We start from the raw sequence: 16,243 nt of genomic DNA on the forward strand, positions 1-16,243 counted from the left end.
AGGGGCTCCCAAAAGTTCTCCTCTGGCTTCCACATGTGTGCTGTGGTGCCTAAGTATGTATGTACACACATAGACAGACAAGAAACCCAAACACAAGCAAATAAATAGATAAATGTTGGGAGAGGAAAAAAACCCTAGCTGGGCATGGTGGCACACACCTTTAATCCCCATACTGGGAAGGCAGAGGCCGTCAGATCTGTGAATCCATAACTCGTTCCAGCCCAGCTAGGGCTATAGTGAAACCCAATCAAACAAACAAACAAACAACGACAAATATCCTAGTCAATCTTGTTAAGGTAGAGAGTCATTGAGAAAGAGACTCTGATACAGCTATACATTTTAAAGACTTAATTATATATATGTGTGTGCATGTTTCTGCGTGGATATGTGCACATAAGTGCAGAACCTGGGGAGGCCGGAGGCATGCAAACCTGCTGTAGTTTGAATTACAATTAGTTGTGAGCTGCCAACTATGGTGCTGGGAACTGAAATGTAGTCATCTGGAAAAGCAGTGTGTGCTCCTAACTGCTGAGCCGACCCATCCACCACTATCTCCCTCTAACTGCTCCTAATCTCCCTTATTTCATGAGTCTTATTATTAATAACCCCTTGAGTCTGATTAATTCCTTTATGCATGGATGTGAGTCTGTCCACTGGGGCCAGCAGCCGCCATGTTGCCAAAGGAGAGCATCTCTCCCTCCCCTCCTCCTTCCCTCCCTCCCTCCCTCCCTCAGCAGCCATCGATGGCCAATGGCTCCTCCATCAAAGGGTGGGGCTGTTTCTAAAGAGTTTATAGATATATTTAGGAGCTGTTTTAGAGGACGTTTTTGAGGCCTTGTGTGGATAATCCAGGGTGGTATCTTCTGGGAATCACCTGTCACATTTATCAGGGTCAAGAGGCTGGTAGCTGGCTTCATAGCAATTGATTCTCTTCATGAAGTCGTCCATGGCTTCTGCTGAGTTGCAGTCTTTGTAATCCGGGCTGGAGATTTTAACTTCCTGCAACACCAAAGAGCAGCCTGGTGAGTCACCTTGGAAGGTTTTCTGCTTAGATTAAGCAGGATTTGGGCTTTCAAACAGGGAAAGCCCAAAAAAGCTCGGAATAAAGAGTATCCTGCCCAGCATATATGATTAAAAAAAGAAATGGGTGTCAGCAGGAAGTTTGACTCATGGCCTTTTGGCCTCATGATTCCACCAGGAAGATGCACCGGGAAGATGCACCAGGAAGATGCTCAGAAAGCCAACAAGGACCCAATAAGGAACACAGCTGGCTCACACACCCAGGCAGGTCAATCCAGTAACTGAATGAGCCTGAGCCTCAATCCAGGAGAACCCTACAGATGCACACAAAGAGCAGGCCTTTGGCTATAAAAGGCACATTAAGTGTTGCTTAGAAATGTCCCCTGATCTTGGGTAGGACTTCTCTATCTGCTCCAACAGAAGCAAAATCTGCCTGTGCTGCCTACACCTTTCAGAGCAGCACTTCTGGGACGAGGAGTCTCCTATAATTGGGCAATTATGCAAAAAAGAAAAACAAAACAAACAAACAAAACCAAGTAGATTCTAGGGAAACTCTGATTTATTAAGTCTTACTACCCAGTCTTGGCTGGGCTGGAACCTGCATACCCTCAACCGTTAAAACTTCCTACCTCTCTCTGACCAACAAGTGCTGAAATTATTCATCAGGCACCATCATGTCTGCCCTCAGGATTTCGTTAATCTTTTGCTCCCACAACTATAAGGCAGACAAAAAGATGGGAAAGCCGGGAGACTGATGGTGGAGGCTCCCACTGCTTTTGTTCTGTCCTGTTTTGTTTTGAGACAGGCTCTCATGAATCTCAGGGCATAGCCAAGGGTGACCTGGAACTTCTGATCTCCCTGCCTCCACCTCCCAAGCGCTGAGATTCCAAGTATTTACTACTACATCCAATTTATATAGTACGGGGATTAAACCCACGGCTTCGTGCATGGTAGACAAGCACTCTACCAAAGAGCCATATTACAAACATGGTTGCCTAAGAGTCTGGATGCACTTAATGCTGCAGATCTGCCCATTGAAAATAGCTAGTAAGGTCAGTTATATAGTATGTGACTTGTACAATTAAAACAGATATAGGTCACAAATTCCTGGGCCTGATCTGCAAAACTAGAAGTATATGAATAAACAGAAAGCTACCACTAGACAAACTCCTAACGCAGCATGGGAGTGACTGCTCAACGGGAAAGCAATCTCACAGCTGCACCATGCGAAGCCCCCTGGGAGTCCAACACCTCTGCCTCCTCCACCTGTGAGCCTCTTCCTTTGCACCCACTCTCCCTGAAGCATGAGCTTGTTTCTTAGAAATGCTTTGAACTATTCCCACCGTCTTGGAGATGAAGACCAGCGAAAGAAGCTACAAATGTTTAGCATCCCTTTAAAGGTCTATTTTAGGCCAGGTGTAGTGGTGCACACCCGTATTCCAGTACTCAGGGAGCCCTGAGTCCAAGGCCAGCCTGGGCTACACAGTGAGACCTTGTCCCTGAATAATAGATAGATGGATAGATAAATAGATAGATGATTAATAGATAGATAGACAGACAGACAGACAGATATGCATATGCAATAATCCCACCTGCATCTCCTACCTATGAAAACTGATTTTCTTTATAAATATGTCCTATTTCAATATGATTAGACTGAAAACCAGGAGTAAGATTTACATCCATCATTCTGGCAGTAGAGGACTAAGGCAGGAGTCTTGACTCAAATATAAGATCAGCCTACGCTGTCACACAGTGTTCCAGAACAGGCTGTGCTATAGTGTGAGAATCCTGCCTCAACAACACAATAACAACAACAACGACAACAAGGACGATGACTAGTGGAATTGAGGGGGAAGGGACACATATTATATCCCTTCTTCCTAAACTTGGGACCTTTGCCTTTGGCCTGCTGAGCCTTGAAGCCTTTGGCTCACATAAAAGCTTTCTTACCTACCAAGGACCTGGAAAGCAAACCTGAACAGCTGGATGGCCTTCCCTGTATAAAGGGATGGGCTGCCAATCATCACACCGACACCAGGTTAAACTACTTCCTGTCTGTCTCCTTTATCCACCATGTCCCAATCAAGCCTATATACTGCTGCTTGCCCTCTAAGACCTTGGAAAGGGCCTGGATATCACTTAAGAGCAGGACCAGGTCAGACCGCGCTAAATCAATATCTCCATGTACTGCTGCCTTCCCAGTATCCACCTGAGGGTGCTCAGTCACACACGGGGCAGGTCATCTGCTTCTACGGTTTTAGCTACTGTCCAATCCCTGACCTGAGCTCCCACCAGGACGGCAAATAACCTCATAGCATAAGGGGCCATACACAAACAAGGGCTTCCTAACTGTCTTACCATGATGTTGGAGGCCACAACAGTAGGGTCGTCACAGACCGACTCGATGAAAAATGCCTGAGGGGAAGGAAGTAAGACAACAATGTGAAAACAGCCCACCAAGGCCAGCTTCGAGTGAGTTCACTAGGATACAAGAAAGGAAACCAGCAGGAAGAGGACTGGGGACACATAAAGCAAGCTAGAACCAGACAGACACTGCATGCTTCCTCTTAGATGCAAAACTAAATTTACATGTGTGAGTGTGGGGGGTGGGGGGGGGGTGGTATCATGACAGAACAGGAAGACTAGAGGCAGAACTGGGAAACGGGTTAATGGAATACACGTCCCAGGAGCCTGTCCTGTTTCAAAAGCAAAATCAGACAAACTATTTGGGAAGCAGATGGGGAGTGGGGGAGAGGGGCAAGAGAAACTGGGACCGCAAATAGGAACAAAGAATGATACACATGAATGAAAATGTCCCAAAAATCACACACACACACACACACACACACACACACATTTTGTGCTTTAGAACTAGAAGCACTTGTCTGTCTGCTACCCAAAATATTAATAAGGAAGGAAAAAGAAAAGGCACTGGGGAAATATTACTTCATTAAACACCAACTTTGCATGGCCACGCCCCCTCCCCCAGGGAAGGAGGGCTCCATGGTTACTAGGCATCCCACCCCAAGGAAGACCTTGTTTCAAGACAGCAAAACACAGGCAACTAGACGTGAGTCCAGCCAGGCTCACACCTACAATCCAACACTTAGCAAAGGGATTGCTACAAGTTTGAAGTCAACCTGGGCTACACACAGCTGAGCTCCACCCAACCTGGGCGACAGAGTGAGACAAAGTATCAACAACTCAGGGCAGCAAGAAGCTGACGACAGAGCCAGGCAATCAGTTACTCCCAAGGTTTTTTTCCTCTCTCTCAGCTCGCTGGGGGAGGCAGGTTTGGCTCACCTTGAAGTCATTTTCTTTGGCAAAATTAAGGATCATGTGCCTTCTTTCTCTAGTTGTATTGGTGGCATCAAAAACCTGATAAAGAAGAAGAAGGATCAATCAATCAATCAATAAATGAATGAATGAATGAATGAATAAATAAATAAATAAATAAATAAATAAATAAATAAATAAATTTTTAAAGCCTGGTAATAATAGTTAACCCAAACCACAAGGAATTCAGCCCGTTGTTTCCAGAACTAAATCCCTCCTTCAGAGTATGTCCTGTCCCCTAACCTCCAGGGTCCTCCCAGACTCCCCTTCTCTCCCTCTACCTATAGCTCTTAGACACAGCAGGGGGAGCAGGGGATGACCAGCAAGCAGTAAAATACAATGAGGGACCCAGGAATGGCTCCTGGCTACAGTGGCTGGTAGCAACACAGTAGAGGTGGTGCCAGATGCCCACTGTCACAGTGAGTGACAGCTATGTCCCAACATCCAACCCAAGAAACACTCCTGAGTCATGAGCTGCTTTGGGCCACTTGTTCCCTCAGGCCTTAAGTGCAGAGGCATTTGTCCCCAACCTCACTCCGTTGCTTGGGCCAATGAGGACAGAGGTGCCTGTGGCCCCCAGACTTACTGCAATCTGTCCACCTTCCTTTGTCAGGTAGCTTTTGACATCTCTCAGGGCAGCTAAGGCACACTGTCTGCAAACACACAAGAAGGAAAGCACTGGTCAGAGCAGACCCGGCTAAGCAGCTTCATCCTCTACGACACACTGAGGTTGTAGTTCCAAGATGCTCAGTGCTAGCCAAGCCTCCGGCCCAAGGACCAGTATAGATACCCACCTCCACACAGCTGAGGGAGGCGGCCAGCATACCTAGCTATGCAATGGGAGCAATTTCCCCGAGAAACACTTGTATTTGCTTTTGGCTTTCTGGATCATTTTGTTTTGTTTTGTTCTGTTTGCACAGGATCCAGCTATATTGCCCAGGCTGGCATTGAATTCTAGCCTGAGCTGGCCTCAAACTGGCAGCAAACCTCTCACCTTAGCCTCTCTACTGTTGCGATTACAGGCATGAGTTACCATGCTTGGTCTTCCGTTTTCATTTTTGGTCTCTGTCCTTTGTGGTAATGAGAACTGAAACCAAGGCCTTGAACATGCTAAGCAAGTGCTCTACCACTAAATAGTAGCTCCTTTTCCCATTCTAGTTTGAGTCTCACTAAGTCATCCAGGCTTGCCTTGAACATACTCTGTAACTAACGTTGGTCTAGAACTTGCAGCCTTCCTGCCTTAGCCTTCAGAATTCTTGAATTATAGAAACTGTGCACCATACTTGGCTTAAAAATTAAACCAGGGGAGCTTTTTAAGAACTGGTGCCAACCAAGGGAAGGGAGGCAGCTCACTTGATTGAGTGCTTGCCCAGCATGCATAAAGCCATAGTTCAATTCATAGCACTGTATAACCAGCTGTATAGCTTTGTAGTGCCATCTATAATTCTCCTACTGGGGTGTGAGGGATGGGGTGGGCTGTGGAAGCCAGAGAATCAGAGGTTCAACCTCAGCTACACAGAAAGCTCAAGGCCAACCTTAGCTACGTGACCTGGTGCTAGGCAGCAGAATGGCAAATACTCATATAATATATGCACTCAGGAGGCTAAGGCAGGTAGATCTGAGGATGAGGCCAATCGAGCTGGGTAGTGTAAAGCCAGCCAGCGTTATATAACAAATACCACTTAAAACTAAACTAAACTAAATAGCAGTACAAATAAAATTAAAATGAATGTCAAAGCAGACCCAGAGAGTAACACTGGACAGGCCTGGGGCTGTGCCTGGCACCCGGATCTCTTCCCACACCCAGCTGATTCCAGCACCATGCGGCTATGAGGCACAGAAGAGGAGCACCACCTGCCACCTGCAGTTTAAGAACTCTTTTGCAAATGCAAACTGAGGATTTCCAATGAAAAGGACTTTGTTCACTCCTGGCATGTGGCAGCTGTTGAAGTGTCTCTCAGGGTGGCTCAGTTTGTACTTCTGGAAGAATATCAAAGCAGTCAGTCACAGAGAGGCCGAAGACTTGTCCTAATACTAGCTTGGTCTGATGGGCACCAGCATGCAGGCTGGCCTCTGCTTCCTTTTACAGAACCCAGCTTCAAAACAAAGGAAGCCACAGGATGGGAAGATTGCTCAGTCCATAGTAAAGTGTTTGCCTTTCAAGCATAACAACCTGAGTTGGGTCCTTAGAACCTACATAGAAGAGGGGGAGGAAGAAAAGAAGAGGAGGAGGAGGAGGGAGGGGAGAAGGAGGAGGAGGAGAAGCAGCAGCAGCTGGGGTTGGTGGTACAGACATGTAATTCCAGTGCTAGAGAGATGGAAACAGTTAGAAACTTGGGGTTCACTGGCAGCAAGCCAATCTAACCTACTCATTAACGTCCAGATCAGTGATAGGCCCTACCTCTAAGAAAAGGCCTACAGAGTTGGTGCTTTGGTAGAGCACCTGCCACCCGAGGACATGAGTTTGCATCTCCAGCACTCACCTAAATGCCAGGCACTGGGGGGGGGGGGGGGTATAGAAAAAGGCAGGTCCCCAGAGCTCACTGACCAGCCAAACTAGTTCCAGATTCATTAACAGACCCTGTCTAAGGGCAGGAGAGATGGCTGAGCAGTTAAGGGCACTTGTTGCTCTTCCAGGACTTGGGTCTGATTCTCAACACCCACTGTTACTGATCACAACCCGGTTACCCCAGGCACCAGGCACTAACATGCACGCAGGCAAAAGACCCATACTCATAAGGTAACTTATTAAAGTGAACAGTGAGTGCCCAAAGAACATGCAAGGTTCTCCTCTGGTACAGATACATACACACACACACACACACACACACAAAACCCAAGGCACCCCAGGCTTACTTTCGGACTCTCATGGCTTCCTCATTGTCAGGGCGGAAGAAGTTGTAAGAGCTGTACTGCTTCACAGCCTCACGCCGATACTCTCCCACATTGAACACTGGACAGGAAAGACAAGGGCCGTCAGGAACAAGAGGCTTCCCAGCCAATAGCTATCTGAATAGGGAATTTCCTATGGAAACAGTGTGGAATTCCCAGGCCAGGCGTGTCATCCCCAGGTGTCACTGTCAGGGAAACAGGCCCAGACCAAGGACAGCACTCATCATGCTTGCTGTACCAGCCAGCTGTCTTCTAGGAACCAGATCCCGACCTAAGCCTCCCAATGTCATCAACCAGAAACAAACGCTGAAGACCCCCAGAGTCTAGCAAAGAAAGTTACAATGTAGGAATATTGCAAAATAAGTTACAATGTTGCTCAGGTGTTAAAAGTCAAAATAAGTTACAATGTTGCTCAGTTGTTAAAAGTGACTGTCTAGCATGGCTGAAAGGCTGGGCTGGATGCCAGCACCAAAAACATTGGGCAGGGCAATGCATCCTTGTAATCCCAACACAGAAATATAGGCAGGGGGATTAGAAGTCCAGGAGCTGTATAGTTCATTCAAGCTATGGAACATTGTCTCGAAATCATAAATGTAAATAAATCCGCGGAGAGGTAGCTCAGCAGTTAAGAGCACTTGCTGCTCTGGCAGAAAGAGAACCAGGGTTCAGTTCCCAGCACAACTGTGACTCCAGTTTCAAGGGATCTGACTCCCTCTTCTGGCCATCTGGGGCATGAGGCACAAGTGTAGTACTCATACATATCTGCAGGCAAAATGTATATATAAAACTAAATAAATAAATGTTAGAATAACTAGAGACTTTTTGCCTATGGTATCCACGCGTGGGTCTCAGTGACCAGCCAGCCTTGGCCACTTGTTGAGCAAGCGATTCTAAAATTACCCCTACTATGTCTAAATTGGTTGTGTTCCTGCTGACAACACCATCATGGGGATGAAGTCACATTTAATAGTCACTGCTTATCACATGTAGATCTAGAGTCAAGCATCATTATTTAAAAAAGTTTCTTAGCACAACGAGGGATGCTAGATCCTATCCATTTGTTGGGAAGTGTCACCAATACTAAGCAGCATGAAGCTGCTGAGGAGAGCCACTAAAGGAAGGCTAGTTACATCTGATGGGACTTTCAAAGGAAAAGTCCCATGGAGAATGGGGTCACCAGAGGGAGCCTGATAAAGGGGAGGTGAACTGAGATAACTGGGAGGCAAGGTCAGACTCCATAACCTAGACAGGTGCTGGGAGTGGCCCTGCCTGAGAGTACCTGCTACTAGCCTTCAGACCTGGCTTACCTTTCGTTGGAACACCTATCCAGTTGAGGTAGCGAGTCAGCTTCTTGGAGATGTAAGTCTTACCCCGGGCTGGGAGCCCCACCATCACAATCACGGTTGGGGAGTTGGTCAGCTTCGGCCCACAGGCTGGAAAGATCAAGAAAGGGATCATTCATCAAACAGCAAAACTTAATGGTGTGAGTCCTATACCGAAAGACATATTTTGAAGTATAGGACCAAAATTGAGGATGGTGGCACATATCAGTAATCCCTGTCCTTAGGAGACAGACTCGGGAAGATTGAGTGTTCAAGGTGATCCTGTGCTACACAATTGAGTTCCAAGCCAGCTTGGGCTACGCATTTAGTTCCAGGCCAGCCTGGGCAACAATGGGCAACTGTCTCAAAGCAACACAAAAGAATAGCTCTAAAGTTATGATGTCATTCCACATGCCAAAGCCCCTGCTATCTGTCTGATGACCCAATGGGATTACCTCACCCCAACCCCACCTAATGGCCACTCCCTTTGGCCTGAGTTCAGTCTTACTTTTCAAGTAATATTGGCAATGGCAGTTTAATGGTAGTTCTGAAAGCAAATATACAATCAGGCAGGGAGGAACTGAGCCCCAGACAGGGTGTTCCAATCCCTAACAAAATGGTGGAAGAGCACTCATGGGGGTACAAAGATGGGACCCCAATGCCAGGAAGGGTAAAATTAGCGTTGGGGAGAGATGATTTCCCAATTAAACATGTAAATTGAACCAACAGGTAGGAAATAGACTTGAGTGAGACCCAGAAAAGAGGGAAGACATTTTCTAAACTGCACTGAGACTTTCTTTTCTAAATAAAAAATTAAATAGAGCTTATCGAGTAAAAGTAGGTCATGGACCCAGAATGCTGGGCCCCCTGGCTGGGCACCATGCCTCTGCCTTTCACGACCTTCCTAGCCAGCCCCCCCCCCCCCCCGCTCCATTCTGCTGCCAGGATCTGATGGATGCCAGGTTCAAAGGGATGCCTGAGGCTGCCAAGGTAATAGCCAGTCAGACGGTCCTAAGTAAGCTGGTCACTAAGTCCCAGGCAGGCTCCCAGAGATGTTCTTGCCTGTGATGAATGAGTGACCCGTATAGCCTTAGAATCACAATGAGACAAAGCATCAGGGACGTGGGTTTTTAGAAAGCAGCCAAAGGAATCCTGCTAGACAAACTAACGTTCCAACATTTCCTTGGCTGTGTCTTTGCCCCTGAGACTCTCGGGCGACTCCTGCATCCTGGTGACAAGTGAGCTCACAAGCCAAAGAGGCTGCCTGCCAGCTAAGAGCTCAGCTGGCCTTCTCCTGTCCCAGACAGGCTGCACAGCCTGCAGGAAAAGAGAGGAGAGTCGTACCAGCAATCTAGACAGATGTCAGATTTAGATAGAGGTCCATGGGAAGGCTAAGCATAGGGGGAGACCCAGCGTGGATCTTTCGCTTTAGATCTGCAGGCTAGGGTCTGTGTAGAAGCAGAGCTATGTGTTCTCCTTGACCATGGGGTCCTAGGTGACGAGTGTGAAGCTATCTAGACAAGAGAATTCATAAGCGAAAGACAGCCCTTAGAGACGTACCCAATGAATGCATTCCAGAGGCTCTGGAAAGAACAGGTTCCTAGAGGACAGAAGCTCCTGTCCCTCCAGCCAATGGGTCCCTTCTTCCTCCCTTATGACCCCACTGAGACATTGCTACTGAAAGCATCCAGAGCTGCCTGGAGACAGGCACCCTTATATGCTAGTGTGCATAGACTGCTTCTGTTGGAACTGAGTCAGGGACTCAGAGGTACAAGTTGACTGAGTTATCAGGTCAGGGATTATGTCGATCTACTAATCGTAGGAATAAATCCCGCTGGCAGTAGACACTTTGGAAGGGGGAAAAGACAATACTGTGGACTCAGCAGAGTTCTGCTAGATGTCAATGAAATAAACCTAGATCACTCCCTTAGTTGACAAAGCAAAAGCCATTCATCCTTACCACATGCTCAAAGCTGAGGAGCTCAGAGCAGCTGCCAAACGAAGCGTAGCTTTCCCTCACCCGGACATCCCAGCACGGTAAGATGAACGAATCTGTCCAGATAAATCTAGTATCGCTACCACAGACCGTTTTCAAACTCACAACCCAGCTCCAGGGTCTCCCTGGCCTCATCACCTATTGCAACCTGCCCTCGGGTTCTCTTCTTCATACACAGTTTTACCACTGAGAAAGAGTCATCAACCATGACCCCTCATCCTGCATCTCACAACTTCCCTGGATCCAGTCCCTAACTCTGCTATTTCTTCCTCCAACCAACTCAATATATTGAGTTCAACAAAGTTTTTTTTTCCCCTCTTCGGTTTTTCGAGACAGGGTTTCTCTGTATAGCCCTGGATGTCCTGGAGCTCACTGTGTAGACCAGGCTGGCCTCGAACTCAGAAATCCGCCTGCCTCTGCCTCCCAAGTGCCGGGATTAAAGGAGTGCACCACCACGCCCAGCTCAACAAAGAGTTTTTAAAGACAAACAAATAATGCCTCTTTTCCTTTTACATAAATATTTGGGTTTTTTAACCAGGTGGTTTTTTGTTTTGTTTTATTCTATTATTTAGCAGCAAATTTAGTTATCAACTTTAATGAGCATAAAGGAATACACAGATGTTCTGTTGGAATGTGTGTGATGCTTCATCTCCATTTGTCAATTTGGTTAGGCTTAGAATCACCATGGTAACACACCCCACAGTATCTATGAAAATGTTCCTGGATTGGGTTAGCTGAAGTGGGAAGGCCCACACTGTGGGTGGCACCATGCCATGGGTGTGGGTAAGCCTGAGTAAAGAGAAGGGAGTTGAGCAACAACATTCAAATCTTTCTGTTTCCTGACTGCAGATGCAGTCGGCTACCTAACACTCCTGTTACTACTGCTTTCCAGCCACAACAACTCCAACCCTCAAACTAGTCAAAATAAACACTTCCTCCCAGAAGTTGGTTTTGTCTCAGCAATGAGAAAAATAGCCAATCTAAGTGGAAAGAAGTCATTGTCTTAAGACCTCCACGCCCTTGGGAGATTCAGAATGAAAGTCCTGCCCAAAGCATGGTTCCCTAAGTAAGAGCCACAGAAAGCCACCAGGTCCGGAGAGCTGAGCCAGCACCTACAATGTCATCAGGCTTATATGCTCACATACTCATGAGCCCAGTGCTCTGGATGCCAGATGGAAAGGATGACAGGTGGACACACTTGAGGTCAGCATTATTGATGAGTACCACTGAACTCAGACCTGCTGCTTACTCACATACTAGTCCTACTGTCGTTAGTTCTTAATGCAATCTTGCTGCATGTGCCAGCATCCTGTAGGTAATTATACAGAAAGGAAACCCGACCAGCTGGTGAACTACAGGATAGCATGGCTGAAGAGCAAATTATGGGAAGAGAAAGCCTGACGCATGATTAAACCCCCAACTTCAACAGTACTCGTCTACCATAGCACTGTTGCGAGACAAACACGCTCCTGGGTCCTAACTTCAACTCTTCTTCCTCCATTAAGTGATTAATATCTTCAACAACATGTGGCCAAGTGCAGGTGTGGATACAGCTGACTTAAACATCCCACCACCTGATACCCACAACTTCTTTTCCGAAAATTTGCTTTGCTGTGGAAGATACCCCACACCTCATCCGTGCTCGGTTCCACCTGATGCTTTGCAAAACATCAACACTAGACAAGGATGCTAAGCCATCTTCATCATCCTTTTGTGCAAGCATGTGAGTTATGCTTCAACTACAAGTTCATGGGAAACACATGGAAGGAAGGAAGGAAGGAAGGAAGGAAGGAAGGAAGGAAGGAAGGAAGGAAGGAAGGAAGGATAGATACATTTAGGTCAGCTGTGGACCCTGAAGGGCTCCATCATCACTCCTGGGAACTGAGACTTTCCTCAGGAACCACCTCACTCTATCTCCATCAACCAAGGGCGAAACAAGACCTACCTTGACCTTATAGGTATACTACCACATGAAGATCTCTCGGAAAATGGGCTTAACCTGCCAGGCCCTCAGAACACAATGAATACCAGCAACAGAAGGCAACACACGCCACATGGTTGTTCAGTAGATGAAAGCATCATTGGATCCACCTGCAGCATCCTCCCAGTCTGATGGGATAATATAACAAGAGCTTGCCTCTGTAGAGTAGGCTTGGGATGTGTGGCACAGGGAGAATAGAGATAACAGATATATCTTTTAAAGACCCTCTCCTTCATGGTTACAATGTACATGGACTGCTTACCATGTACCTTTTGTCTCCTAATATCTAATTAATTTGATACCCAATGAATGGCCTTGAACTTTAGGACCTCATATCTCTGCCACACACTGTGACAGGGTATCTTATTGATAACTGTGGGAGGCAGTGCTCAACATGCAACTCAGTGAGTCCAGGACAGAGTTTAAAGCCAGGCCTCACCACCCCCTTGGATCTGGGACATCTTCAGCTCTTCATGTCTTCCTTTCCTTTCCTGGACAAAGGCAGAGTTTAAGACACTGATTGTGACAATGAACTGCACAGAGCTCTCATGGAATGAATGTTCTAGCTATGCCCAGCTGGGCATAGGCAGGTTAGAACTTTGTAAGCCTTTAAATTCCATACCCACCTTCCTTCATGTAAATTCTATCCTAAATCATAATCCAAGATGAACTGGCATCTTATTCCCATGTTATTGAGGGACAATAGCAAAGGTGAAAGCTAGTAAGATGGCTTTGTGGGTTAAAGTGCTTGCCTTACAAGCCTGAGGACTTATGTTCAATCGCTAGAGGCCACTTAAGGATATTAGAGAGTCAACTCCATAGAGCTGTCCTCTAAACAGCTCTGCTCCACAGAAACTCCATGGCATGTGCCACCCTCCCCCCTGCCCCCCATAATAATGAGTAAATACTTTTTAAGATAATTTTTTGATAGCTGCTGTTTAAGGCAACTCTGCACCGGGCAGTCAGACTATCCCTTGGAACTCTGAGGAAACTGTGACAACTCCCAACTAAGTCTCAGGCTATAGATTTTCAGTGCAGGCAACAGGAAAGCCAGTTTGAGTTAAGCTCATTTGCAAATACAGTAATGTCTCTCTAAATTGTGGCTTAAACTGATGGGCACTTCCAGTTTTGGAAGAAACATTTATCACAATGTCGGTAAAGAAACTTGACACTCAATTTCTGCACTCCTCAGACAAACATATCATCCTGCAGTCCTTTTGTTTTTTAATTTCAAGACAGGCTATAGAGGCCAGGATATCCTTGGGCTATGGAGGCCAGGCTAGCCTAGGACTCAGAGATCTACCTGCCCGGCCCTCACCACTATGTGCACCACTATTCCTGGCCTTTGGGATTTGTTCGTTGTTTATGACTGTTTCTTTAGTTTTATCTGGACAATCTTCTCTATGCCCTCTAGTACTAAGCCACCGTGGAGCTGGCTGTCAGCCTCTGATGTGGAGACCACAGGGCTGGGACTGCAGCAGCAGTAGCTGGGAGCATTCTTGCCCAGCATTCATAAAGCTCTGGGTTCAATGTCCATCACCAGGTAATCCAGACAAGTAGGTGAATGCTCATAATCCCAGTGTTTGGGGAGAGAAGGCAGGAGGACCACAAGTTCACTGTCATCTAGACATCATAGAACGTTTAAGTCAATTCAGCTCTGAAAAACAGTTAAAAAAAAAAAAAAAAAAAAGATTTAGGTGAGTGAAAATCTACAAGAGGCTGGGTGTGGTAGCACACACTCTTAATCCCATTTAAGTTGAAGCCAGGCCAGCCAGGGTCACTGGAGACCTTATCTCAGAAAGAAGAAAGAAAAATAGAAAGGAAGGAAGGAAAGACAGTCAGTCTGTCCACAAGATTCCCAGTGTCAGTAGAAAAGAAGTAACTTATTTAAAAAAACAAAACAAAACAAAAAAAAAAACCTATTTTCTCTATTGCAGTAAAACCAAATTTAGTATAGGGGGGGAAAAACATTTAAAATACGGATATGCTTTTAAAACCCCTGGCTGCAGATATTTGTATGTGAAAGAATGTGTCTGACTACACATTCTTTCACATACACACCAGTCTCACACACAAGAATTCCAGAAGTGAGCGAGCTGGTCATCTTAATCTGTCAGCTTTAGGCACATCCGCTTTCAACTCTACATGGTTCCAACAGCAATTCTGTGCAAATCTCTGAGCTCCGACAGACGTGCAAGCTCGTGGAATCTAGCGATCAGGGTCTGCAGCCTGGGGGAGGCCCCGCTGCACGGTGATGTCTTTCACTGAGCCAGTGTCACTGAACTTGGGTTCTTGCAAAAGCTGCCATGGTTCTCTCAGACCCAAACAAGGGAAGAATGTATTCTGCAATCACATGGCTGTACACATACATAGAAAACCAGGCCCTATTGTTTGACCAATTTCAGTTTAAAAAATAGAAAACGCTATAATCTGCCTGACTAAAAAGTCCAGAAGCAGCATGCTGTCTAAATTTGACCAACTTACCAACTTTCCCTGTTTTTATTATTATTATTATTATTATTATTATTATTATTATTTATTGACAGGGTCTCACTGTGTAGTCCAGGTTCATGATTCTTTGACCTTAGTTTCCCAGCTACAGTGTAATGAGATTATAGGTGTCCCACAGGCTTGGTTTTACCCTGGGGCATTTTCATAAAGGTGGCCCCGGTGCATAAACGTGTCTGACAGGGTTTGGGGAAGAACCCTTGCCAAGCCCTTACCTCTGACTTACTTGAGCAAAAGAAAAGGAGACTGTCTTGGGGACAGAGTTCCACCGAAGCCCACAGGTCCAGCAGGGAAGACCTGCTAGAGGTCTCATACTGCACCACAGGGAGGCAGGGAAACCAGTAAGTGACTCAGACCCACAAAGCTCCGAGAGCTGTCATGTCCTGTGATGGCCATCCTGAGAAACGTGACAGCAGAGAAACCTACCCTGCAGCCTGGTGTTCCAGTGTCCCAGGGTGACAGGAAACCACCTCCCAGTTTTGCCAGTAGATTCTCAAACTACAAACGTGATGTGAGCAACGTGTCCACTGGGCAGCTCGCTCCTGTTTACCCCCGTGGGCTCCTGGGCCTGCTGCCTGGGAGGGAAGCATTGCCTTAGAGCAATTCCATCCGCTCTTCCCAGAGGCACCTCTTCCTATCTAGGGATGGAAGTGAATGAAACCTTCCCAAATCGTTCACAGCAGCAACAGGTGAGGCACTAAGAGAAACTGCCAGCAAATTCCGTGCTCCGGGTAAACGAGTGCGTCTGTAATACAACACTAGTCACCAACCCATAAACCATCCCTGCAACCAAGGATCTGCAGTCACGGGAGTGACGGCGAAGATGGAAATATACAGAGGTGCAAAGATCCGAGGAAGAAAAAAGACCGTGAACCAGAGGAGACCCAAAGAAAAGGGGGCGTTGGTGTGGGCGGCCGCGCCCCTGCTGCAGTCGGCCAGGGTGACTCCGGAGCAGCCAGGTCTCTCCAGCCTCTGGGAGGCGCTGGCCCAGAGAGCCCAGGCCGGGCCGGGCACACAGGAGGTTTCCGGAGCCACAGCGCCCCTTCTGCCCAGCCTGGGAGACGCAGCCGGCCGCCACCCCCGCCTCGCCGGGCCGGGCCGACCGGCACGAGTGCGCTTCCCGCAGAGGGGAACCGGCACAAAGCCGCTGCACACACAATGGCCGGGCTCTGCACGCGGCGCAAT

The 16,243-nt window shown here is 47.0% G+C and overlaps 1 protein-coding gene across 14 annotated transcripts in view; it reads right to left on the reverse strand.

Annotated features, from left to right (window-relative positions):
• Nucleotides 1-16,243, reverse strand: part of Pfkfb3 (6-phosphofructo-2-kinase/fructose-2,6-biphosphatase 3) — an 82,642-nt gene that overhangs the window by 13,915 nt on the left and 52,484 nt on the right. For 11 of the 14 annotated variants that reach the window (NM_001177758.1, NM_001177752.1, NM_133232.3 and 8 more), the window contains exons 2-7: nt 8,559-8,684; nt 7,216-7,312; nt 4,946-5,012; nt 4,327-4,401; nt 3,382-3,438; nt 875-999 (exon numbers count right to left, since the gene is read on the reverse strand). In NM_001177758.1, coding sequence (NP_001171229.1) covers nt 875-999; nt 3,382-3,438; nt 4,327-4,401; nt 4,946-5,012; nt 7,216-7,312; nt 8,559-8,684 — 547 coding nt within the window. Of the gene's footprint in view, nt 1-874; nt 1,000-3,381; nt 3,439-4,326; nt 4,402-4,945; nt 5,013-7,215; nt 7,313-8,558; nt 8,685-12,989; nt 13,110-15,484; nt 16,237-16,243 lie in introns of those variants that run through there. The other 3 variants (XM_006497369.3, XM_030247930.1, XM_017315954.2) reach the window with 3 other exon arrangements.

This window comes from Mus musculus, chromosome 2 (assembly GCF_000001635.26).
Source record: "Mus musculus strain C57BL/6J chromosome 2, GRCm38.p6 C57BL/6J".
Classification (NCBI taxonomy): domain Eukaryota; kingdom Metazoa; phylum Chordata; class Mammalia; order Rodentia; family Muridae; genus Mus; species Mus musculus.